At 37.8% G+C, this 26659-nt stretch overlaps 3 protein-coding genes across 3 annotated transcripts; all 3 read right to left on the reverse strand.

Moving 5' to 3' along the window:
• Window positions 1–6779: 6779 nt before the first annotated feature.
• Window positions 6780–7214, reverse strand: LOC134329042 (histone H2B-like). The gene has a single exon (XM_063010287.1). The coding sequence runs from the start codon at window positions 7206–7208 to the stop codon at window positions 6834–6836; it is 375 nt and encodes a 124-aa protein (XP_062866357.1). The 5' UTR covers window positions 7209–7214; the 3' UTR covers window positions 6780–6833.
• A 3961-nt stretch (window positions 7215–11175) lies between these two features.
• Window positions 11176–11624, reverse strand: LOC134328944 (histone H3). The gene has a single exon (XM_063010186.1). The coding sequence runs from the start codon at window positions 11599–11601 to the stop codon at window positions 11191–11193; it is 411 nt and encodes a 136-aa protein (XP_062866256.1). The 5' UTR covers window positions 11602–11624; the 3' UTR covers window positions 11176–11190.
• A 627-nt stretch (window positions 11625–12251) lies between these two features.
• On the reverse strand, window positions 12252–16945 carry LOC134328422 (histone H2A.v1-like). Its single transcript, XM_063009518.1, has 3 exons — window positions 16360–16945; window positions 14250–14262; window positions 12252–12646 (listed from the first exon to the last, which is right to left on the reverse strand). Exons 1-3 carry the CDS (start codon window positions 16943–16945, stop codon window positions 12274–12276), a joined length of 972 nt encoding a protein of 323 aa, XP_062865588.1. The 3' UTR covers window positions 12252–12273.
• Between the last annotated feature and the right edge of the window lie 9714 nt (window positions 16946–26659).

Here is a 26659-nt window from a genome sequence, read left to right on the forward strand (position 1 = left end):
TATTTACCCTACACCTCCTCCTACACTGCTGCAGGTGTTTTAGATCTTTGTTTTTATCATAACGTGTCTCTAATGCTACTTTCACAAGCACTGAAAGGTTTCTAAAGCTATTTGTTTGTTTCAAATTCAATATTTCCTACAACTGTACTGATTTGAACTAAAATGAATTTTTGATTATACACAGCTGTATTCTCCCACACTGTCTTTCCATATTCCTAATATGTTTTTTTTTTGGCTACATTGTCATGTCTCTAAAGGCTGTTTGTCCCACCTAATTGTACAATTTTTAAAAAATGCGACAAACATGGCGATTATAGTAAATTGTAATAGGGTTTAGGATTGTTTCTTTGTTTGTCTTTCTTTGTTCTGGCACAACATGTTTAGAAAAAAATTCTTAACATTAAACATTAGTTACAGAAAAATATGTCATGTGGAATACATCGTTTAGAATCCTGCACTTGAAAAATGACCCAAAGTATAAAAAAAAACTAATACTAGAACTAATAAAAACTAAACTAAAACTAAGCATTAAAAAAATAATAAGAACTAGCAAACCCACTATAAAAACGTATTAAAACTAACTAAATTAGAGAGAAAAAAGTCACAACGAAATAAAACTAAACTATTATGAAAAATCCAAAACTATTATAACCTTGATTCCTACATGTAATACATTAATGAATTCATTGTGAATATGCACAAGTTCATTTTGTCTAATGTAAGTGCTGGAGAAGGTACAGAATGTAGTAGAGTTAAAGTAGAGATATCCACGGTAAAATATGACTCCAGTAAAATTAGAAAAAAAAAAAAAAAGTTACAACGGTTCTCTACGGGAGTGTCGTCACTGTTCTCTCAACCGCTCTGGATACACTTAAAATATCGTTTAATTCAACAGGGCTTCTATGCAACTCTTAACCCTATTACAATGTACTATAATCACCATATTTGTCGCATTTTTTAATATTGTACACTTAGGTGGGACAGATAGCCATTAGAGACATGACAATGTAGCCCAAAAAATAACCCATACTAGGATATGAGACAGTGTGGGAGAATAGAGCAGTGTATGATCAAAAATTCATATTAGGTAAAAGTAGTGAAATTGAAATAAAACAATCAAATAGCTTTAGAAACCTTTCAGTGCTTGTGAAAGTAGCATTAGAGACACGTTAGGATAAAAAAATATACATCTAAAACACCTGCAGCGGTGTAGAAGGAGGTGTAGGGTGAATAAAACATGAGGGTAAAATTGTGTTTATAGGAATGTGTAATATATAAATGGACAACGCTTGTGCTTGTTGCTAGCTTTTGCAGGTGTGTGTGTGAGAGAGAGAGAGTAAAAAATGTAAGTAAAATAGGTGGATATGTCTCACCTGGACTGCTAGAGTCATTAATGTTTTGTTAAATTGGGTGTTAGAGTCATGAATGGGTGATTAACTAAATAAACAATGAATACATTAAACAAATAAATACATAAAAATTGAGTAAAAAAGTTTTCAGATTCTTCTGTGCTGAACAATACTGACTTATAAAGTCTTTATAAGTGACATCTGTGTTAAACATGTGTTTGTATATTTCACTATATTGTGCTAAAGCATAACGTTTCATAAACATATTTCAAAGTCAGACACATCTTGGTTAAAGTGAAAGTGATCTCAGCTGTGTATCAATAAAAGCCAAATAAGTGAAATAAGACGTTTTATGTGTCGGTGTTAGCTGTGTTAAAGCTATTTCTGAGTTAAACATTAAAATGTGCATCTTTATAAAAGACATGTATCAGATAAATAACTAAAATAGACTTGAATCTGTTTTGTAAGTGTTAGAAAGATCAGTAGAATGTGAATGTTGGAGCCATGTGTTGTTTTAGAAATGTCAGTATATGTGAACTTAAAGCTGACACGGTGATGTTCTGTAGATCTTACAGCACAAATATGTAGAACTAACTGAAATGAATGTTAGTGTATTAAAATATTCTTCTTATTATCACCATTACTATTATAAATTGTTTTGTTTATATTTTTCTTCCATTTCTGCTACATGACAGTTAAGCACCCTGGACTCGACCTAGTCCTGCTTGGTAGCTGTGTTTTACTTCGCACTAAACAGAGTAACAGAACAAAAACATGCCAGTAAAGAAGAGGGAGCAGTAAATTGCAGCTTGCAAAAAAAGAGGAATAATAATCAATCAGAATAATGTATCAATATCAATAATAAAACACTATTCTAAGTACTCAACACAGGGTATATATTTTAGGACAGACATATTGTAAAATATTAACTGTAAAAAATCTTAATTACTCATAATAATCAATTTGTTTTTAATATTATAGTTGTTGTCGTAATAATAGTATTATTGGTGATGGTAGTAGTAGTAGTAACATATAATATAACTAGTTACTTTTAATGTTATGGAAAATCAATAGACAATTAGTGGAGCGTGGCTCCCATCTGGTGGCCAAAATGTGACAACACACGAACACCATGTCATGTAGCTGTTACGTTCATACATTTACATTTTCAGCATGTAGCAGACGCTTTTATCCAAAGCGACTTACAGTACTGTGACAGTATACAATCTAAGCAATCGAGGGACTTGCTCAAGGGCCCAACAGTGGCAACCTGGCAGTGGTGGGGCTTGAACCGGCAACCTTCTGATTACTGGTCCAGTACCTTAACCGCTAGGCTACAACTGCCCTACACATGCCATACAACTGCCATACAACTGTATATGTGTTTTCTTTTATGTATGTATTTTTTTATGTATTTGTGTGTGTGTGTGTGTGTGTAAGTGTGTGTGTGTAAGTGTATATACACACATTTTACTCAAACACACAAAGATACTACTAAGAAACAAAAGTGCTGTAAGAACTGGTGACAAACATACACAATACACAACACAGAATTGCAGGACTGCAGTCTGAGTCCAACACTGTTTAATATCTACATAAATGAATTAGTGTGCAGCCCCCGGACTCACTCTGCAGGACGGGGAAGTAAAATTTCTACTCTATGCAGCTGCACCTAGACCTGTTGGAGCAGTACAGCCAGAACTGGGCCCTAGCAGTACATCTAAAGAAAACAAAAATGATGTCAGGAACACATGGCACCAGTTTACCATGGTCAGCACTGCACTTACCTTGGTCTCATCATTACATTTACATTTTCAGCATTTAGCAGACGCCTTTATCCAAAGCTGAGCAATTGAACAGCCTTGCTCAAGGGCCCAACAGCAGCAACCTGGCAGTGGTGGGGCTTGAACCAGCAACCTTCTGATGACTAGTCCAGTACCCTAACCACTAGGCCACGGCTGTACTTATTACTGCATCAGGGAGTTTCAGCAGTGTATGGGGTCCACTGAAATGCATGCATGCTGATTTCTGTAGAAGGATTTTATAAGTCCTAAGGAAAACACCGACCATTTGGCAATATTGTTTCCTACTGTCATGCTTATAGAGCTACTCAAATCTGAATCTACATACTACACAAACAACAGCAGTCAGAAACTGAGCATCATGTTAGGAGAGGAGAAGGAGAGCAGCACTGTAGCAGCTCAGTATGTATCTACCTGCAACAGTCTGAGAGACATGGACTGATACACCCGAACAGAGGAACAGTCTGAATTAACCCACAAAGAGAAAGTGTTACATATATATGTGTTTCATTTTATTACTTTTTATTGTTTTCATTTATATTTTCTTTTTTTCCCCCTGTATATACATACATATTCTGTCTTTTCAATGCTTTGGCAATACTGTAAGAACTACAACAGTCACACTAATAAAGCAAAGTAGAAAGATAAAAAACACTGTTATTGTTATGGTTATTTTTATATATATATATATATATATATATACAGGGTTGGAAAATGAAACTGAAACACCTGCTTTTAGACCACAATAATTTATTAGTATGGTGTAGGGCCTCCTTTTGCGGCCAATACAGCGTCAATTCGTCTTGGAAATGACATATACAAGTCCTGCACAGTGGTCAGAAGGATTTTAAGCCATTCTTCTTGCAGAATAGTGGCCAGGTCACTACGTGATGCTGGTGGAGGAAAACGTTTCCTGACTCGCTTCTCCAAAACACCCCAAAGTGGCTCAATAATATTTAGATCTGGTGACTGTGCAGGCCATGGGAGATGTTCAACTTCACTTTCATGTTCATCAAACCAATCTTTCACCAGTCTTGCTGTGTGTATTGGTGCATTGTCATTCTGATACACGGCACCGCCTTCAGGATACAATGTTTGAACCATTGGATGCACATGGTCCTCCAGAATGGTTCGGTAGTCCTTGGCAGTGACGCGCCCATCTAGCACAAGTATTGGGCCAAGGGAATGCCATGAAATGGCAGCCCAAACCATTACTGATCCACCCCCATGCTTCACATGTGTTATCTCACCACTGCTCTTTTCACTCTACACCAATGACTGCATCTCCAGTGACCCATCTGTGAAATTCTTGAAGTTTGCAGATGATACTACAATCATTGGTCTGATTTGCGATGGAGATTTATCTGCTTACCGGCGAGAGGTCGACCAGCTGGTGCACTGGTGCAGTCAGAACAACCTGGAGCTTAACACGCTCAAGACTGTAGAGATGACAGTGGACTTCAGAAAACACTCACCAGCACGGCTCCCACTCACAATTTTAGGCAGTCCTGTTTCAACTGTGGAGTCCTTCAAGTTTTTGGGCAATATTATTTCCCAGGACCTGAAGTGGGAGTATAACATCAACTCCACCATCAAGAAAACCCAACAGAGAATGTTCTTTCTGCGGAAAATGCGAAAGCTGGGACTGCCACAGGAGCTGCTAAGACAATTCTACACTGCGGCCATCGAATCAGTTCTGTGCACTTCCATCACAGTCTGGTTTGGTGCAGCCACAACACAACAAAGGAACAGACTGCAGCGACAGGTGAAGTCAGCTGAAAAAATCATTGGTGCTCCTCTGCCCTCTCTCCAGGACTTGTATACTTCAAGAACCAAGAAACGGGCAGAGAAAATTATCACTGACTCCTCACACCCTGGACATTACTTTATCCAACCCCTTACCTCCGGCAGGCGCTATAGATCCATCCACATTAAAACCACCAGATTTAAAAGCAGTTTCTTCCCACAGGCGATCTCCCTACTAAATAAATACATGACTGATAATACATAACACGTAAGCGTAAAAATATTAATCTGCTGCCAAATTGACTACACTGTAGTACTCATCCTACATGTTGTGCACTTTACTGTTTTGTAAATATGTCAGATGCTGCTAAATTACATATCTGTATATTGTGTGTATATAATCTTATAGTTTGGATAATTTTGTGTTTAATGTTTAATGTATACGTTGCTTGTACACTGTATCGTACCATTACTAGAGAGATACCATCAGCCGGAAACAAATTCCTTGTGTGTATCCACATACCTGGCCAATAAATCTGATTCTGAACATGACATGAGGTAATATTTGTGATGGTTATCCTGATGACCTGTATGAATCTCATGAATAACTGATGACACTTGTACCTTAATTACTAAAATAATTAATATATTGCTCCTGCAGTAAGGCATACATTAGCAGTGGTGGACAGTAACTAAGTAAATGTAACTAGTTGGGTGAGTTTTTACTTTAACTCAACCACATTTGGTAGTCAAATGTCTTACTTTTTTCTCCACTACATTCTGAACAATCTGTGTTTCCTTTTGGTTTATGTGTGAATAAAAACGTAACATTGTCAAAATAAAGGAAGCGTGAAGCGATCACACCAATCAGTGTTTTGTTCTTATGATAATTTTAATAAACATTAGTGTCAGATTAATAATTGACACGAGTCTTTTCACCCAAAATGAGTTGATTCATCAAGAGTCTTTTTACAGAAATGATAATGAAACATTAGAGCCATAATAAATCATGCTACTTTTACCTTCATACATTTGTACATTTGAAGGTAAATACTTCGGTACTTTTACTCAAGTGGAGGTAAAGAGTATTTTTTTAAATTCATTCATGTATTACATGTAGGAATCTATTATTAATCACTCATGAAATAAGAGATGAATTAATACTATTTCCTGTACCTGCACTATAATGTTTCTGGTACGGTGGTGTGTTTATGAATCTGTTCATTCAGTGCAGGTAAACCTTATGAATCCAGCCACATGGTTTAGTGTTTAGCCAAAAGTATTACTATGAATCCTCAGGAAAGTGAAGGGAGGTTAGTTTATGCAAAAAAAAAACAACTCCTATGCAAAAAAAAACTCTTTAATCTCTGTACTGTATATTGTCTCTACTACTTAATGTCATTGCATTATGTATTGTGTGCTAATATAATGTACTATGTGTTAACAAGAACGACCTATTAAAAAGTCTTTATAAACATCAATCTTCAGGCAGTTGAAAATACCCAGAAATTGTACACATTCTTATTATTTACCGTTTAATATTTCATTCACTGCTTCCGGTCCCATATGAGAACATGACAGCGCGGATCTATCTGGAACTATTGAAGGAGCACATGAACCACGTGACCGCGTGGCGGCGAGATCAAGGAGTGTCGCAACTCTCTCTACTGCTCTGAGTGAGTCTTACTACAGTATATTAGTACAGTGAGATTTTATTCTGCGTGTTATTCTAAACTCACCACATAGTGGCAGTCAGGGCCCAACAATAGTACTATATATAAATAAAAGGTAAGATATTACAAACATGTGAGGCTACCTAGATAAAGTGGGTATAACATATTCAGACATAATACTTAAAAAGAGGAAAATTCTCTTAACTTGATAAGATGGGTGGCTCTTAAAAGAGCCGTTGGTTTGCCAGAGCGACTAAGGCGCTTTACTTGGAGCTGGTGTACTTGGTGACGGCCTTGGTACCCTCGGACACGGCGTGCTTGGCCAGCTCACCGGGAAGCAGCAGGCGCACGGCGGTCTGGATCTCCCTGGAGGTAATGGTGGAGCGCTTGTTGTAGTGAGCCAGACGAGAGGACTCACCAGCGATACGCTCGAAAATGTCGTTGACGAAGGAGTTCATGATGCCCATAGCCTTGGAGGAGATCCCGGTATCAGGGTGGACCTGTTTCATGACCTTGTACACGTAGATAGCGTAGCTCTCCTTCCTAGCCTTTCTGCGCTTCTTGCCTCCTTTACCGGCGGTCTTGGGGACGGTTTTCTTGGAGCCCTTCTTGGGCGCGGCCTTCGCTGGTTCGGGCATGATGCTGCTGTTTCCTCTAGAACAAACTACAAGTGAATGTAGACGCTCTACACGCCCGCTTTATTAACCCTGCATGCTGAGTAAGCCAAGTTGGAACACGTAACTCTGATTGGTCCAAAGTCCTGGGTTTCTATTGGACAGACAACATACCGTTCCACGCCCCCTTCTGCCCCATTCACTAGAATCTGTTCTTTGTTGTCTGTTCCCGCTTAATCTGAGGTCGATACATGTTTTAAAACCGAATATAAAATAATCCATAGCAATATTTTATTAAATTTTATGATATATATATATATACATATGTATGTATTTTACACAAAGATCGTGTTAATGATTGTAGTGTAATCTACAGTATGGCTGTACATTGGTAGTATGCAAACACGCCGTATGAAGGCTAAACGAGAGATCTGATAGTAAACGTAATACTAAAACTACTAATGATAATTCCAAGCTTTTAGGGCTACATAAATGAATTGATAAAAAAAATGCATCAGTGAATGTGTTATTTTTACTTATAATGATGCTTTCAAGCTTTTGGGGCTAAACGAGTGATTTGCACATCTACGCATCAGTGAACGTACTACTACTAATAATAACAATATTAATAATAAAGCAGGAGGACTTTCTCTTTTGTAGAAAATATGAGTTAGTTGTGTTAGCGTGGAGGTCTGAACGTTTAACCCCCGAATCCGTACAGGGTGCGTCCCTGGCGTTTCAGAGCAGGACGAGCGTTCACAGCGAGCCTGTTATTTCCCTCTACCGGACCTAGTTGAAGACAATGAGGCGGAGTTAAGCAGTGACCGCCCACTGTGACCGCAGCTGCTCGAAGTAGGCCTCATGTAAAGCGCGTACAATACGAAAAGACGGTGTGGGAGAATACAGCAGTGTATGATCAAAAAATCATATTAGTTCAAATCAGTACAGTTGTAGTGAATATTGAATTTGAAACAAACAAGTAGCTTTAGAAACCTTTCAGTGCTTGTGAAAGTAACATTAGAGACACGTTATGATAAAAACAAAGAACTAAAACACCTGCAGCAGTGTAGGAGGAGGTGTAGGGTAAATAAAACATGAGGGTAAAATTGTGTTGAAATGTGTAATATATAAATGGACAACGCCAGTGTTTTTTTCTAGTTTTTGCAGATGTGTCACTGGCCTAGTACCTTAACCACTAGGCTACAGCTGGCCCTGGATATGTGTCACCTGGACTGCTATAGATGTTTTGTTAAAGTGGGTGTTAGTGGGTGTGATTGATAACTAAATAAATACATAAACAATGAATACATTAAACAAATAAATACATAAAAAATGTGTAAAGCAGTGTTTGGATTTGTCTGTGCTGAACAATACTGATTAAAGTCTTTATAAGTGACATCTGTGTTAAAAATGTGTTTGTATATTTCACTGTATTGTGAGAAATGGGAAGTTATAAGTCATATTCTGCTAAAGCATAACGTTTCATAAACATATTTCAAAGTCAGAAACATCTTGATTAAAGTGAAAGTGGTGAAAGCTGTGTATCAATAAAAGCGAAAAATAAGTGAAAGAAGATATTTTATGTTTCAGTGTTAGCTGTGTTAAAGCCATTTCTGAGCTTTAAAAGAATTATAAAAAAAAAATAGACTTGAATCTGTTGTGTAAGTGTAGGAGCCATGTGTTGTTTTAGAAATTTGTCAGTGTATGTGAACTCAAATTAAGTAATTAATTTATTTTCTTTTCTTTTTTATGGGGGGTGGAGGGGGGGTATTTCCCTCTCAGTTTATGATTTAGGTGTGTGTGAGTGTATCCATCTTCACCGTAATGTGTTCGCAAACAGAACTGTAAGTGCAATAGATAGAAACTGCAATTTCTTAACAAAGACTATTTATTTACTGAAGTCAGAAGTAAAGCCGGTTAAGGTTTACAATTTAAATCCCCATTACGGTACTAAACATCGTGAAATACAAGAACGTGAACAATGTACAACATTCAGGTGTGAAGCTTTACTAGCTCAAATACAAAAGCAACAAGGTCTTTTTATAGCGCTTTATGTACTTTTTGGACATCACAAAGCTGCTCTTGACTGCTTCAAAGGACTGAAAAACAGCAAATGAAGTCATTAAGTTCCAAAAGTTATAAAAATAAGATTTTGTGTATTGTTGATGTGAAAACCTACACTTTTTATGCCCACCTGTTTTCGTGAAAGTAAATTAAATAGTGAAATGATGTTGATGTTTTTACTCTGCCTCCTTCTAATTGTCATTGACTGATAGTAAAAAAAGGATTAATTTAGGGTTAGAACTAGCTTGGGGTTATCCTAATTTGGGTTAGATACATGTTGGGGTTATTATAGTTACGGTTAGACTCATGGGGTTATATTAGTTTGAGTTAGAAACATTTTGGGGTTATATTAGTTTGGGTTAGATACATGTTGGAATTTTCCTAATTAGGGTTAAAAACATGTTAGGATTATCAAAGTTTAGGTTAGAAATAACTTGAGGTTATTGTAGTTTAGGTTAGAAAAAACTTGGGGTTATCGAAGTTTGGGTTTGAAGGAGGTTGGGCTTAAATTGGACTCAACAGATATCATCTGTGCTGCCTAGGAACACAAGGCGCACCTGGAGCTGATGAACCACACCTGGGTCCTCATGCCTTCAGATCAGGTAGCGAGAACAATGAGTGCCAGCCTGATTGTGAGTGCCAGCCGGAGAACCTGCAAACGGTGACAAAAACCCGTCAGAAATGGGAGTCGGTGCTGCGGGACTCAGAGGGCAAAGGTTAAAGTTACACACACATACGCTTCTCCCAAGACTTGGAACTAAATCTGTCGGAATTTGGACCCATTCTGTCAAAAGAGCATTTGTATGGCTTCAAGCTGATGTTGGTCAGGAGAGCCTCAATCCATATTACCAAAAACTTTAATTCCTCAGCGGTGCAGTGGGGCTTCGGTCAGGCCTCTGTGCAGGACACTGGAGTTTCTTGAAGCCGAGCTTCTCTTTATGTTTGTGGATTTTGCTTTGTGCACAGAGGTTTAGTCCTGCTGGAACAGGAAGGGTTTTTCCCCTTTAATCTAATTCAGTCATGGTCTTTATCTCACTCACTTATGACACTTGTTAACACTTGTTAGCTATGGTGGCGGCTGAAACACATGAATTACCAAATTAGAAAAGGCATCATTGTGAATACGGTTGTTTTATTACCATTATTACAATAACCAGTCTTATGGTAAACATTCAATATTCTGCTCATTCCTTATGCCTTCATCCAGCGTGTTTACATTCTACCAATGTACAGCCATACTGTAGATTACACTACAATCAGTTAATACGATCTCTGTGTAAAATACAGACTGTGTACACCGTGCAACACCAACGCCACTAAATCCTCCTAACAATTTTTTATATTACATAAAAATACATAAAAGAAATGAGTAATTATGATTATTTACACTAAAATGTCTCTATTTACCCTGTGTTGAGCACCTAGAATGGTATTTTATTATTGATATATTATTCTGAATAATAATTACTGATTATTAATCTTTTTTTTTTTTTTTTTTTGCATTAGTAGCGTAATATTTTAACCACTGCTGCAATTTACAGCTCCCTCTTATTTACCGTCAAGTTTGTGTTGTTACTCTACTACTCATAACGACTATATTACTCTTACTAACTCAATGCTTTATAGAACCCCATAAACATTATTAATCATGTGTTATAAGACACCACCTGTCAATCTTTAATCAGCTGTACTTATGTAACCTTGTTTATAATTGTTGTAAGAACATGTAAAGTACATCTCTACACACTCAAAAACACATTAACCAGGTTTTCCTAATATTTATAACTGATGAATTATAACTAAATTATAACACGGAACACACGCACACAATGGAATAATAAAAATACATAAAAAAAAAGTTATGAAAAGTGCTCATTTCAGTGGAAGCATGTAAGTGGCTCTTAAAAGAGCCTTTGGGGATAACTGGATGGAGTGGGTTCGTTTAAGCACGCTCTCCGCGAATACGGCGGGCCAGCTGGATGTCCTTAGGCATGATGGTCACCCTCTTGGCATGGATGGCGCACAGGTTGGTGTCCTCGAACAGGCCGACCAGGTAAGCCTCACTGGCCTCCTGCAGAGCCATGACGGCAGAACTCTGGAAGCGCAGATCGGTCTTAAAGTCCTGAGCGATCTCTCTAACCAGGCGCTGGAAGGGCAGCTTGCGGATGAGCAGCTCAGTGGACTTCTGATAACGGCGGATTTCACGCAGAGCCACGGTACCTGGCCTGTAACGGTGAGGTTTCTTCACACCGCCAGTAGCCGGGGCGCTCTTGCGGGCAGCCTTAGTGGCGAGCTGCTTCCTCGGCGCTTTACCACCGGTGGATTTACGAGCGGTCTGCTTGGTTCTTGCCATCGCGTCTGGAACTCTGCACTTCACCAACTGTAGAACAGAATATGTTAACCCGCCCAACACGCTCCTTATAAGTACCAGAGCCGCTCTGCGCTCATTGGGCGTCTTGATGATGCACTTTTCTCATTGGACGATCGTGCTTACGTCAAATATCGCTTACTGGTCGGCGTTCTGCCGCTGCCTCGTTGCAGAAAACATAATATTTCCTCCATGCTGTTGGCGGGATTTATAATACTTTCCTTTATTTCTTTGTGCTTTTAAAACACAGCCTACAATCGCACTTAAAGTATATACCTTTTGCAAAATATATATTATTGATTATTTCGTTCATTTTGCTTATTATTATTGTTATTTTTGTTCCATGTGTATTACACAAACACGTTTGTTGCACCACTTTTAATCGTCTATACTGTTGGTTTTGCTACTGCAAGTGATCTGTAACTTCACTTGTGTATACATACAGTATATAGTGATATATGTGAAGATAGCTAGAGAAAAAATATATTGTAAATATTGATTTGTTAATTTTACCATGTGATAAATCATGTGTTTTACACCGTGTGAATCTATGAAACGATATTACATTTATTTACACATTATCTGGGGAAACTGCACTTTATCTGTGGAAATGGGGGGCTCTTAAAAGAGCCTTTTGGTTAGAACACGAGAGCGACTTTACTTGGCCTTGGCTGCTTTCTCGGTCTTCTTGGGTAACAGAACAGCCTGGATGTTAGGCAGCACACCGCCCTGAGCGATGGTTACACCTCCAAGCAGTCTGTTCAACTCCTCGTCGTTACGCACGGCCAACTGCAGATGACGAGGGATGATACGAGACTTCTTGTTATCTCTGGCGGCGTTACCAGCCAACTCGAGGATCTCAGCGGTCAGATACTCCAGCACGGCAGCCAAGTAGACAGGAGCACCAGCGCCCACACGCTCGGCGTAATTACCCTTACGTAGCAATCTGTGAACACGGCCCACAGGGAACTGAAGGCCGGCACGGGATGAACGAGTCTTGGCCTTAGCTCTAGTTTTACCACCGGTCTTCCTTTTTTAAATAGTTTTATTTAACAAAATTCAATCACATTACAAATATATACAGATCAATACATCATCAAAATAATTACATCAGTTCAAAATGTTTATTACAAATCCAGAAAAGAATAATACAGAAAGAGCTTGTTCTTTTTCTTTTCCCTTTTTATACTCTATTTTTTCTTTTTTTTTTTTAAGTGAAAAAAAAAAAAAAAAATAATAATAATAAATTACAATCTTAATATTGACCAAGGAAATTGAGTTTTTTTTGTGCGCAAGTCTTCATTTTTTAGTCTTCTAAGATGGCATACAATTTGTTTAAAAACAATATCTGGGGGTATGTTGCATTGCTCGAAAATCATTTTACACCTAGTTTTCCAGATTTTTGTATTAACAATACAGACAACTAACCAATAAAGGTCATTTATTCTTTGAGAAGTATTTTCGAAGATTCCAAACATAATTGTTTTTTTATTTATTTCGAAATCTAAGTTTAAAGTTTTAATTTTGTTCCAAATATCAACTGATCTACTACAATTTATTAGTAGATGCTCGATGGTTTCATCTTGTAAACAGCCCTGTATCGGGCATAATTTTGTTGTTACAAAGCAACTCCATTTAACGATAACTCTTACTGGAAGTCTTCCAACCGTTATTAACCAAATTGTATCGCGTATGTTTTCAGAGATGTTTTTAGAGGAGACATTTTTTCTTACTTTTGTCGATTCCTCTTCGGTTAGTTGATTGTATTGTATCTTTTCACCATAATAATGATTATTAATTATATTATAAATATCTTTATTGGTTTGATTTAGCCAGTCTATATTTAAATGATCATGTTTAAACATAAAATCTCCGTAAAGGAGTTGGTAGTATGGTATATTTAATCTCTTTTTACCTTTTTGTTTTGACCAATATTCTTTTTTTCCAACCCAAATTGCGCCTCTATTCATGGCTTGTGTTACATTTTTACAAAATGCTATTTTTAATTTATTACCCATATCAACAGCTCCCAAGCCCCCATGGTTTTTTGGTTTGTATAATAATGCTCTTGTTACTTCTCTATTAGTTCCCCATATATATTTTACACATTGCTTGTTTAATCTTGTAATATATTTGTCATCGGGTGGTATAACTGTGGCTAGAAATAATAATTTAGACAAGATAAAAGTTTTTATAATTTGAATTCGTGTCATATAATTGGTAGCTTTATATTTTTCTAGTTCCTCTTTTATTAATTGTTCCTTTTTATCCCAATTTAGTTCTCTAGTTTTACTATTAGTTATATATATACCTAAAATTTTTATTTTATCTTTCAGATTTAGATTGATATGGGGTTGGATATCCTCATCTCCTATCCAAACTCCTTCGGTTTTGTTTTCATTTAGTCTGGCTCCCGAAACTAACTCGTATGTTTTAAAATGTTCTTTTAAAATATCAAGCTCTTGTTGATCTTTTATTATTACGGTGATATCATCTGCATATGCTGAAATTTTAACTAAGTTATTGGGATCTAGTTGAATACCTTTGATTTTTTTATTATTTTTAATTAATTTTAAAAGTGGACTAATTGCCAAAATGTATAGGGCAGAACTCAGGGGACAACCTTGTTTTACTCCTCTATGACAGCTAAAATTATGTGTTAAAACACCGTTAACATTTATTTGTACTTCCGACTTTGCATAAAGCAGCTTTATCATTTGGATGAAATTTTCTGGAAAGCCATAGTTTTCTAATACATGCCATAGATATTCTCTTGAGACGTAGTCAAAAGCTTTTTTCTGATCTAATGCTACTATGAAATAATTTTTATTTTTTTCATTTGTTAGTATATCTCTTATAGTGCTTAGGTTATCCCACATGAATCGCCCTTTTATAGCACACGTTTGTTCTTGTTCTACAATTTTATTTAAAAATTCGTTCATTCTATTAATTAAAATTTTTGCTAATATTTTATAATCTACATTAGTTACACTGATTTGTCTCCAATTATCTAAATTGTATTGATCACCCTTTTTGAATATTAAATTTATTATGGTATGATAAAAGGAATCATGCATTTTTCTTGATTGCAAACCTTCATTGAATACTTTCTCCAAAAGATCTATCAAGTCATTACAAAATATTTGATAGAATTCAGCAGGGAGGCCATCTGACCCTGGAGTTTTCTCTTTATTTAGTTGTCTTATGGCTAATTCTATTTCTTCCTTTGTAAATGGTTTTTCTAAGTGTTCTAAATTTTCTATATTATTTTTAGGAAAAAGTTTCAAGAATTTTATAATTTGAGCTTCATCAATATGTTCTTTTTTATATGCAGTTTCACATTTTTCCTGTATTAAATTACGTATTTCATTATTGGTTTTTATAATTTTGCCATCTTTATTTCGAATACCCGATATATATTTCTTTTCTTTCTTTGAAGTGTTTTATTACAGTATTTACATTTCCCATGTAGCTGGAGTCAAAACCAGCTTGTATTTGGGTACTTAGAAAAATGTCATTATTTATTTTTGCGATTTCCGATTTTACCTCTTTTAATTTATTTTCTTCTTCATAATTTCGATTTGATATAGTTTGCAAACTTACGTAGTCAAGGGTTAACTGCTTATAATATTCGTTTCTGCGAAAGTTAAGTTCTTTACATTTACGCTTAAAAAAGGTTCTTATTTGACTTTTTAAAAAACACTCCATAGTTCTATATTTGACTTAGTTAAAACATTTAATTGCTTAATTCGATTAATTTCTTCCTTCACTTCTATTATTAAATTTGGGTTTTTTAGGCATGATGTATTTAATTTCCAATATCCTTTATTCTCATATTTCCCTATATTTATTTTAACGCTCACTGCTAAATGGTCAGAGTCTACTAAATATTCTGTTGTATAGTTAATAATTTGTATATTTTTTGATGTGTATATTCTATCAATTCGTGTATTAACTATCTTATCAAAACGTGTAAAACCCATTCGATTTGGATGTAATTGTTTAAAGACATCATTTAGTTCAGATGATTCACAGATCTTTTTTAATAGATTTCCCTCCCTACTTATTGGAGTATCCTTAAACGGGATTCTATCTTTTAAATCAGTAATTGTATTGAAGTCCCCACATAAGATTACGGGAAACCCAATATTTAAAAATTCTGACATTTTGTGAAAAATTCTTATTTTACCGGCGCGATCTGAAGGCGTGTATATATTAATTACTCTGATTTTTTGATTTTGAAAAAAACAATCTACTAAAAGAATTCTACCTGGAATTATTTGTCTAACTTTAATAATTTCAACAGGTTGTTTAAAAAATATTCCCACTCCATCAGCTTTATTTTCTCCAATGGACAAGAAACATTTACTTGGTGACCATAATTTTTGTACTTTATTCATGTCGTTTAAGCTAACTAGTCTTAATTCCTGTGCACATATTATGTCACAACGTTTAAGCTTTAACTGATTAATTTTTTGTATTTGATTTTTTTCCGATTGAATCCCTCTTACATTAATTGAAATTATGTTAAGTGACATTCTAACAACCAAAATCCATATACTTATTATACGGTAAAGGACCTTTTTTTATTTATTATTTTATTTATTAATCATGTATTTTCTTTTGTCCTTTTACCTAAATTACTGTCAGGGGGAGAATTTCTTTTACGTCTTTTATTTTTTATTAATTTAGGTGAGAGAGTAGAGCTTTGTACAACATTTTCTGTTGAGTTATCTATATTACCTTGAACATTATCATTTGATAGAGGCTTTAAAGTCGAAGGTTTAATCGAAATCTTCTTGGTTGGAGCAGGAGGGCTCGTGAGTTCATCACTTGCTGTGGTGGTGGAGGAAGAAGAGTCTGTTTCATCAGAGCTGGTCGATGAGCTAGAAGTGTCGGAGTCCGATGTTTTGTTTCCCTCGGGTTCGATGTTCTTTTCTTGTTGCTTCTTATCTTCATTGTTGGTTTCAATTGTAGTTGTTAAAGGCTCTTGTGTGCAGACTTCCTGTAGCGGATTTGTTTCTAGAGAAGACGGAGGGTTGATCACTTGCACAGATTGATTTTGTTGGCTTTGAGAACCTTTAATTTTGTTACTGTAGGAGTAAGGGCAATTGAAGAAAGTGTGACCTTTGTTGCATAGATTACAGATTTCTGTGCTTTTGCAGTCTTTTCCTTTATGACCATGCTGTCCGCACTTCCAGCACTTAAGTATGTCACAGTCTTTAACATGATGTAATGTTGAGGAGCAGATGTAGCAACTCTTGCTTTGCCCCGGGTAAGTTATGCTGCCATTGTAAGGCCCCATTGAGATGGTATTTGGAATAGTCATTGTGTTGCCATCAGGAGTTTTTTTTATCCTAATTTTGAATTTGCGAACGCCATACCATATTCCAAATTGATCAACGGGCTTGTAAACTTGTAAGATTTCTCCAAACCTCTTTATATATTGTTCCACATCGCCATCAGCAACACGTCCAGTCCAGAATTTAACAACTATGAATTTAATATCATTAGGGACAGAAGAAATCAGTTCCCAGTTCTTCCAGAAGCCCGTGCCAGTAAGGTGGGGAGGACACACGCGGGAGCATGTGTTAGCGTCCTTTGTTCTTTTAATGTCCGTTTGTTGGTCGCTGTTTCACAGGAAAGCTTTCGTCGTCAGATGTTTAACATGTGAAAGAGTTGTTAGCATAAGAAAAACAAAAGTGGGTCAAACTGTGCCAAATCAATGTGCGGATCATGATCCGCCGAAGAGCTGACCCCGCAACCGAGCGGGAAAAAGGCCCAGGAGAAGAAGAAGATTGTCATGTGTTTGTAAATACATCTTTTCGGATGCAACAACTCTTTTTATATGTGTGTTCAGTTTTAATCTGAGAAGCAGCCTTTGAAAATGGGTATCGTTGAGTGTCATCTTTGTCTGAAGTACCTTTCGTGGTTGACCCAGCACCTAAAAAGGATTTGCAGTTCTCCCAGGGGCTTTAGTAAAGTTTAGTGCTTGAAATTCTAAGTGCTGACCTTAAGAAAACATGGCAAGTCTGCATGGATTTTGCTCGAATCGTTGTCCAGAAAAAAAATACTTTGGAATGCCTGAACGGTTCCAAATTTGAGTATGTTTATCTAGAGCCTCTGATGACAATGTAGCCGAAATTTTGGACTCGTCTGACCTTTCTAGAGCCTGTTTGGACACGTTCCAATTCCAATATATTCCCATTCAAATCCCATAATAACTTTTTGGACACCACTTGGGCCGTTTGACTTAAAACTCAACTATGTGGGCAGTCAACACCTCTAGAAGTAGTCTGAAAAATCTGAAAGCTCTAGGTCCACATGAAGATTTTTAAGGCCTTTCAGTATTTCTCCTCCTTCACTGAGAAAGGCATAAGGCCAAGGTGCAAGTCTGCATGGATTTTGCTCGAATCGTTGCCCCAATAAAAAATACTTCGGAATGCCCGAACGCTTCCAAATTTGAGTATGTTTATCTGGAGCCTATGTCGACAATGTCGCCAAAATTTCGGACCCATCGGACCTTGCTACCCCGTTTGGACACGTCCAAATCCCAATTTATTCCCATTCAGATTCTTACACGCTCTATGTAACACTGCTTTGAAAGGTCCGATTGACTCAAAACTCGAATGTGTGGGCTGTGGACACCTCTAGAAGCAGTGTGAAAAATCTGGAAGCCCTAGGTCCACTTGAACATTTTTAAGGCCTTCCTGTGTTTCTTTTGCCTGACTTTGAACCATTTCTAAAGGTTCCAGAACCTCTAGGACAACAAAACTTGTTTGCATTACAAACTACGAGTTTTCCCGAGTGTAACCATACCAAATTTGTCTACCTAAGTGCCCAATAAACATGTTAATTTAGTAGCTAAACGTTATAAAAACGTTAGCTCAAGCTGCTGGTGTCAAACAGCATCTACTCATCGAGACAAATCTATTGATATGTGTATCTTGCATGTTGACCACCGGGAAGTATGAAAAACGAGTGTCATTAGCATTCGGTTGCTAACAAAGGCCTCATAGGCTTGGCGGGAATAAACAGTCAAACACTGACACCGGGACTCGATTGAATCGTAATCTAGGAGTCCTCCCGAGTGCATGGGTACCAAATTTGTCCAACAAAGTGCCCGATAAACATGTTAATTTAGTAAAAAAATTAATTACATAATAAAAAACGGGGCGATTTTCGGCAATTTCCAGCGGAATTAGCTGCCGTTTCTGGTGTCAAATGACATCTACTCATCAAGACGAATCCATTGGTATGTGTTTCGTGTCTGTAGACCCTTGGGAAGTGTGAAAAATAAGCATTTGGGCCTTCACTACTGTATGCTGCTTATGGGACCCCACTCAAGTATTCAATATATTGCAAATGGGATGACTTTTCACTGTCCAAAAGCTGTATATTTTTCATGCCTTTATTATACTGGAAATGGGATGAGTTTATTTTTATTTTTATTTGGTCCAAAACCAGTATAGTATGACCAAAACCCTTAAGAGATTTTTTGGTCCAATTTTTTTCTTTGTTTCTCTGATCTTTTTCAAACTTGCACCATAGGTTGGGGAGGTGGAGACTTAGAGAGGAGCGCAGATTTGGAAGTCCTACCTCGCTCCAAACCTGAGATCTGACATTCCCATTTCCAATATATCGCATAGGTAAAAAATATAGTGGCGGCTGCTGGTCTTTCAAAGAGGGGAAGCTCATTGTCGGCTTACATCATAAAATTTGTCAATTTATTTATATATAAATGTATAAATTCTCCCCTTTGTTAGTTTTCAAGAAAATGGCCTGAAATGGGTTGCAGTTTGTCTTCCGACTTCACTCGCAAAATCTGCGATGGTACTGAAGCTCCCAGCGACAGCTGTCAATCAAAACGGGATTCAGCCTTTCGACTGATCCTCCAATCATCTTGCATAAGCTCAGCGTCCAGACCCGCCCACAGCTCATTCACCCCCAGAGACGCTCAGCGTCCGGGGGCGGGACAAAATCGTGGCATTTATCCAATGACCGGCAAGTTTCGACCATGCAGCCCCATAGAAGCAAAGAGACGCTCAGCGTCTGCGGGTAAATGCATGAATGTATGAGTTAACAAAATCGAGTCGATTTGTGATAAGTAGCTGATTCTGAACGAACTCGTCTTCAAGATGAACGTGTTCTAACGCATTTGTAGTCAATGAAATGTTAACACAGCTGTACATATTTGACCATTTAATTTTTGACATTTTAGGGGAAGCTGAGCTTCCCTTGCAGTCTTACAGAAATCGCCACTGATATATATATATATATATATATATATATATATACAGTGTATCACAAAAGTGAGTACACCCCTCACATTTCTGCAGATATTTAAGTATATCTTTTCATGGGACAACACTGACAAAATGACACTTTGACACAATGAAAAGTAGTCTGTGTGCAGCTTATATAACAGTGTAAATTTATTCTTCCCTCAAAATAACTCAATATACAGCCATTAATGTCTAAACCACCAGCAACAAAAGTGAGTACACCCCTTAGTGAAAGTTCCTGAAGTGTCAATATTTTGTGTGGCCACCATTATTTCCCAGAACTGCCTTAACTCTGCTGGGCATGGAGTTTACCAGAGCTTCACAGGTTGCCACTGGAATGCTTTTCCACTCCTCCATGACGACATCACGGAGCTGGCGGATATTCGAGACTTTGCACTCCTCCACCTTCCGCTTGAGGATGCCCCAAAGATGTTCTATTGGGTTTAGGTCTGGAGACATGCTTGGCCAGTCCATCACCTTTACCCTCAGCCTCTTCAATAAAGCAGTGGTCGTCTTAGAGGTGTGTTTGGGGTCATTATCATGCTGGAACACTGCCCTGCGACCCAGTTTCCGGAGGGAGGGGATCATGCTCTGCTTCAGTATTTCACAGTACATATTAGAGTTCATGTGTCCCTCAATGAAATGTAACTCCCCAACACCTGCTGCACTCATGCAGCCCCAGACCATGGCATTCCCACCACCATGCTTGACTGTAGGCATGACACACTTATCTTTGTACTCCTCACCTGATTGCCGCCACACATGCTTGAGACCATCTGAACCAAACAAATTAATCTTGGTCTCATCAGACCATAGGACATGGTTCCAGTAATCCATGTCCTTTGTTGACATGTCTTCAGCAAACTGTTTGCGGGCTTTCTTGTGTAGAGACTTCAGAAGAGGCTTCCTTCTGGGGTGACAGCCATGCAGACCAATATGATGTAGTGTGCGGCGTATGGTCTGAGCACTGACAGGCTGACCCCCCACCTTTTCAATCTCTGCAGCAATGCTGACAGCACTCCTGCGCCTATCTTTCAAAGACAGCAGTTGGATGTGACGCTGAGCACGTGCACTCAGCTTCTTTGGACGACCAACGCGAGGTCTGTTCTGAGTGGACCCTGCTCTTTTAAAATGCTGGATGATCTTGGCCACTGTGCTGCAGCTCAGTTTCAGGGTGTTGGCAATCTTCTTGTAGCCTTGGCCATCTTCATGTAGCGCAACAATTCGTCTTTTAAGATCCTCAGAGAGTTCTTTGCCATGAGGTGCCATGTTGGAACTTTCAGTGACCAGTATGAGAGAGTGTGAGAGCTGTACTACTAAATTGAACACACCTGCTCCCTATGCACACCTGAGACCTAGTAACACTAACAAATCACATGACATTTTGGAGGGAAAATGACAAGCAGTGCTCAATTTGGACATTTAGGGGTGTAGTCTCTTAGGGGTGTACTCACTTTTGTTGCCGGTGGTTTAGACATTAATGGCTGTATATTGAGTTATTTTGAGGGAAGAATAAATTTACACTGTTATATAAGCTGCACACAGACTACTTTTCATTGTGTCAAAGTGTCATTTTGTCAGTGTTGTCCCATGAAAAGATATACTTAAATATCTGCAGAAATGTGAGGGGTGTACTCACTTTTGTGATACACTGTATATATATATATATATATATATATATATATATATATATATATATATATACAGTGTATCACAAAAGTGAGTACACCCCTCACATTTCTGCAAATATTTCATTATATCTTTTCATGGGACAACACTATAGACATGAAACTTGGATATAACTTAGAGTAGTCAGTGTACAGCTTGTATAGCAGTGTAGATTTACTGTCTTCTGAAAATAACTCAACACACAGCCATTAATGTCTAAATAGCTGGCAACATAAGTGAGTACACCCCACAGTGAACATGTCCAAATTGTGCCCAAATGTGTCGTTGTCCCTCCCTGGTGTCATGTGTCAAGGTCCCAGGTGTAAATGGGGAGCAGGGCTGTTAAATTTGGTGTTTTGGGTACAATTCTCTCATACTGGCCACTGGATATTCAACATGGCACCTCATGGCAAAGAACTCTCTGAGGATGTGAGAAATAGAATTGTTGCTCTCCACAAAGATGGCCTGGGCTATAAGAAGATTGCTAACACCCTGAAACTGAGCTACAGCATGGTGGCCAAGGTCATACAGCGGTTTTCCAGGACAGGTTCCACTCGGAACAGGCTTCGCCAGGGTCGACCAAAGAAGTTGAGTCCACGTGTTCGGCGTCATATCCAGAGGTTGGCTTTAAAAAATAGACACATCAGTGCTGCCAGCATTGCTGCAGAGGTTGAAGACGTGGGAGGTCAGCCTGTCAGTGCTCAGACCATACGCCGCACACTGCATCAACTCGGTCTGCATGGTCGTCATCCCAGAAGGAAGCTGACGCACAAGAAAGCCAGCAAACAGTTTGCTGAAGACAAGCAGTCCAAGAACATGGATTACTGGAATGCCCTGTGGTCTGACGAGACCAAGATAAACTTGTTTGGCTCAGATGGTGTCCAGCATGTGTGGCGGCGCCCTGGTGAGAAGTACCAAGACAACTGTATCTTGCCTACAGTCAAGCATGGTGGTGGTAGCATCATGGTCTTGGGCTGCATGAGTGTTGCTGGCACTGGGGAGCTGCAGTTCATTGAGGGAAACATGAATTCCAACATGTACTGTGACATTCTGAAACAGAGCATGATCCCCTCCCTTCGAAAACTGGGCCTCATGGCAGTTTTCCAACAGGATAACGACCCCAAACACAACCTTCAAGATGACAACTGCCTTGCTGAGGAAGCTGAAGGTAAAGGTGATGGACTAAACCCAATTGAGCACCTGTGGCGCATCCTCAAGTGGAAGGTGGAGGAGTTCAAGGTGTCTAACATCCACCAGCTCCGTGATGTCATCATGGAGGAGTGGAAGAGGATTCCAGTAGCAACCTGTGCAGCTCTGGTGAATTCCATGCCCAGGAGGGTTAAGGCAGTGCTGGATAATAATGGTGGTCACACAAAATATTGACACTTTGGGCACAATTTGGACATGTTCACTGTGGGGTGTACTCACTTATGTTGCCAGCCATTTAGACATTAATGGCTGTGTGTTGAGTTATTTTCAGAAGACAGTAAATCTACACTGCTATACAAGTTGTACACTGACTACTCTAAGTTATATCCAAGTTTTATTTCTATAGTGTTGTCCCATGAAAAGATATAATAGAATATTTGCAGAAATGTGAGGGGTGTACTCACTTTTGTGATACACTGTATATATGTGTGTGTGTGTGTGTGTTCGTCAAAATTTGCTTATATAATCATAAATAGACTTATCCCATTTGCAATATATTCTGAATCTCACTTGCAATATACTGTAATGATATAGGATCTCATTCCAGTTGCGACATAAGTCCTACTTGCAATATACTGTAGTAATACATGTCATCCCATTTGCAATACAGAATTACAATTCTGGGGTGGCAGAGCCGGACGGGTTGCGGGCCCCTGCCGGCCTCGGGCCGGGGACCCTGGGTACCGAAAGCAGAGGCGATCTGAGGCCCAAAATACGGGGGGCCCCACGCACAGCGTCCGGCAAAAGGCACGTAATAGATTGCTATCGGGACATTAAGGCACTAATTAGAGGAAGTATTACTGTTATAATGTTATTTACATATATGTACATGTTTAAATGTCTTTTATTTATAGAATGATGAGTTTTTCTTCTTTAAAACAGATGATTTGATGATTAGTAAAAATACTTCAGGGAGAAGAGAGAACTCTTTAGGGATCGGTAAAAGACTGAGATCATATCCTCTTTATAATTAAATTAAAATAATTTTAAAAGAAAAAATAGAGGTTGATGTTTATTTAAAAACATTTAAATTAATAAGGCTTTTCGTCTTTACGTATCATTTGCAGATATTAAATTATCTGTTTTCTTGTGCCTCATGTGTGACAAATTCTCATTGGACTGTATGTCCATGTTTAGTGATGATGATGAAAATAATGATGATGATGATGATGATGATGTCATAATAACAGAAGAAGAGCAAGAATAAAATTATCACAGGATTGATGGCCTAAAACAAAAACAAATACAACAGAAAAAAAAGCCCTACTACTACTACAGCCAGTGCTTATGATTATTATTCCACATATGGTGTGGTGCTTAAAAAAGTAAAAATAAATAAATAACCATACAATAATAATAATAATTTAAATGAATAAATAAATAATCTTTATCTCTATATCTGTTTTTTTCTCTCTCTATTTCATTCCAAGAGCTTTATTAGCGTGACTGTTGTAATACTTACAGTATTGCTAAAGCATTGAAAAGACAGAATATGAATGTATATACAGGGGAAAAAAAGGAAATATAAATAAAAAAAATTTAAAATTTAAAAATAAAAGACATGTATATATGGAACACTTTCTCTTTGTGGGTTAATTCAGACTGTTCCTCTGTTCGGGTGTATCAGTCCGTGTCTCTCAGACTGTTGCAGGCAGATACATACTGAGCTGCTACAGTGCTTCTCTCCTTCTCCTCTCCTAACATGATGCTCAGTTTCTGACTGCTGTTATTTATGTACTATGTAGATTCAGATTCAAGTAGCTCTGTAGGCATGACAGTAGAAAACAATATTCCCAAAGCAGTACAAACTATAAACAGTAAAACTGAACAGAGAACACAAATAATAGACAATAAAAAATAATTTGTCTAATTTACATAACGATATACAGAGGATATAAAAATGTTCTTAATAAACATATATAGGTGTGTGTGTGTGTGTCTCAGGTACTGTGCAGTGAGGGATTTGTTGTTTAAATCTGTCTGTGACATTTTCTTGTGTTGGTTTGAATTTTTGGCAGTGAAGAAGGAAGTGCATCTCTGTCTCCACTGTAAGATGTGGCTCCAGTTTATATTTACTTTTTATTTCACGATGGTATTCTAGTCTACTGTGAGATTGGATTTGGTTCTCCCAGTGTTCTAGATACCTGTTCTTACTGTTAGCTATGAGCTGTTGGACAGTGCTGTGATCTATGGTGAGGCCTGTATGTGCTGCAGTGCTTTAAATTGTAGTGACTCTTTGGGACTTGACTTTAGGTGTATCAAGAAATGTTGAGATCTTTTTTGTATGTTTAAATTCGGCCTATTTCTGCCCTGCAGGTGATGGTCGGTGTTTTCCTTTGGACTTATAAAATCATTCTACAGAAATGAACATGCAGGGTTTCTGTTGGATGTTTGTACCATTTAATAGAACTGTAAAAAATTGAGTGGACCCCATACTTCACTCCCGTACAGTGCAACGGGCTGTATCACACTAACAAATAATTTACTCCATTGAGGTGGGGATGTCAATGTTGTAAAATCTCCTCCTGATTGTGTACAGGCCTCTGCCGGCTTTTTCCTTTAGTGCATTCACTGCCATGCTGAAACTCACTGATTCAGTAATGAGTACAGCCGTAGCCTAGTGGTTAGGGTACTGGACTAGTAATCAGAAGGTTGCTGGTTCAAGCCCCACCACTGACAGGTTGCTGCTGTTGGGCCCTTGAGCAAGGCCCTTAACCCTCAATTGCTCAGATTGTATATTGTAACTGTACTGTAAGTCGCTTTGGATAAACGCGTCTGCTAAATGCTGAAAATGTAAATGTAATGATGAGACCAAGGTAAGTGTACTGCATTGTGTGCTCCAGGGCAGTGCTGACCATGGTAAACTGGTGCCATGTATTCCTGACATCTAGGTTTGTTTTTGGAACACCATCATTTTTGTTTTCTTCAGATTTACTGCTAGGGCCCAGTTCTGGCAGTACTGCTCCAACAGGTCAAGGTGCAGCTGCATAGAGTAGAAATTTTACTTCCCCGTCCTGCAGAGTGAGTCCGGGGGCTGCACACTAATTCATTTATGTAGATATTAAACAGTGTTGGACTCAGACTGCAGTCCTGCAATTCTGTGTTGTGTATTGTGTATGTTTGTCACCAGTTCTTACAGCACTTTTGTTTATTAGTAGTATCTGTGTGTGTTTGAGTAAAATGTGTGTATACACACACACACAAACACACACACACACAAATACATAAAATAAATACATACATAAAAGAAAACACTTATACACATATACATTTTGTTCGTGTGTTGTCACATTTTGGCCACTAGATGGGAGCCACGCTCCACTAATTGTCTATTGGTTCTCCATAACATTATAAGTAACTAGTTATATTATAAGTTACTACTACTACTACCATCACCAATAATACTATTATTACGACAACAACTATAATAGAAAAAAACAAATTGATTATTATGAGTAATTATGATTATTTACAGTTAATATTTTACAATATGTCTTTCCTAAGATGCCTGTAATTACCCTGTGTTGAGTACCTAAAATAATATTTTATTATTGATATTGATACATTATTCTGAATAATAATTACTGATTTCTTCTGACTTTTTTTTTTTTTGCATTAGTAGCGTTATATTTTAACCACCGCTGCAATTTACTGCTCCCTCTTCTTTACTGGCATGTTTTTGTTCTGTTACTCTGTTTAGTGCGGAGTAAAACACAGCTACCAAGCAGGACTAGATCGAGTCCAGGGTGCTTAACTGTCATGTAGCAGAAATGGAAGAAAAATATAAACATAACAATTTATAATAATAATGATGATAATAAGAAGAATATTTTAACACACTGACATTCATTTCAGTCATTCCTACATATTTGTGCTGTAAG

This window comes from Trichomycterus rosablanca, chromosome 15, assembly GCF_030014385.1.
Source record: "Trichomycterus rosablanca isolate fTriRos1 chromosome 15, fTriRos1.hap1, whole genome shotgun sequence".
In the NCBI taxonomy this organism is placed as follows: domain Eukaryota; kingdom Metazoa; phylum Chordata; class Actinopteri; order Siluriformes; family Trichomycteridae; genus Trichomycterus; species Trichomycterus rosablanca.

Excerpts from the sequence above, each read along its gene's own strand:
- LOC134328422 (XM_063009518.1), bottom strand. The coding sequence starts at position 16,945 with ATGACTATTCCAAATACCATCTCAATGGGGCCTTACAATGGCAGCATA.
- LOC134328944 (XM_063010186.1), bottom strand. The coding sequence starts at position 11,601 with ATGGCAAGAACCAAGCAGACCGCTCGTAAATCCACCGGTGGTAAAGCG.
- LOC134329042 (XM_063010287.1), bottom strand. The coding sequence starts at position 7,208 with ATGCCCGAACCAGCGAAGGCCGCGCCCAAGAAGGGCTCCAAGAAAACC.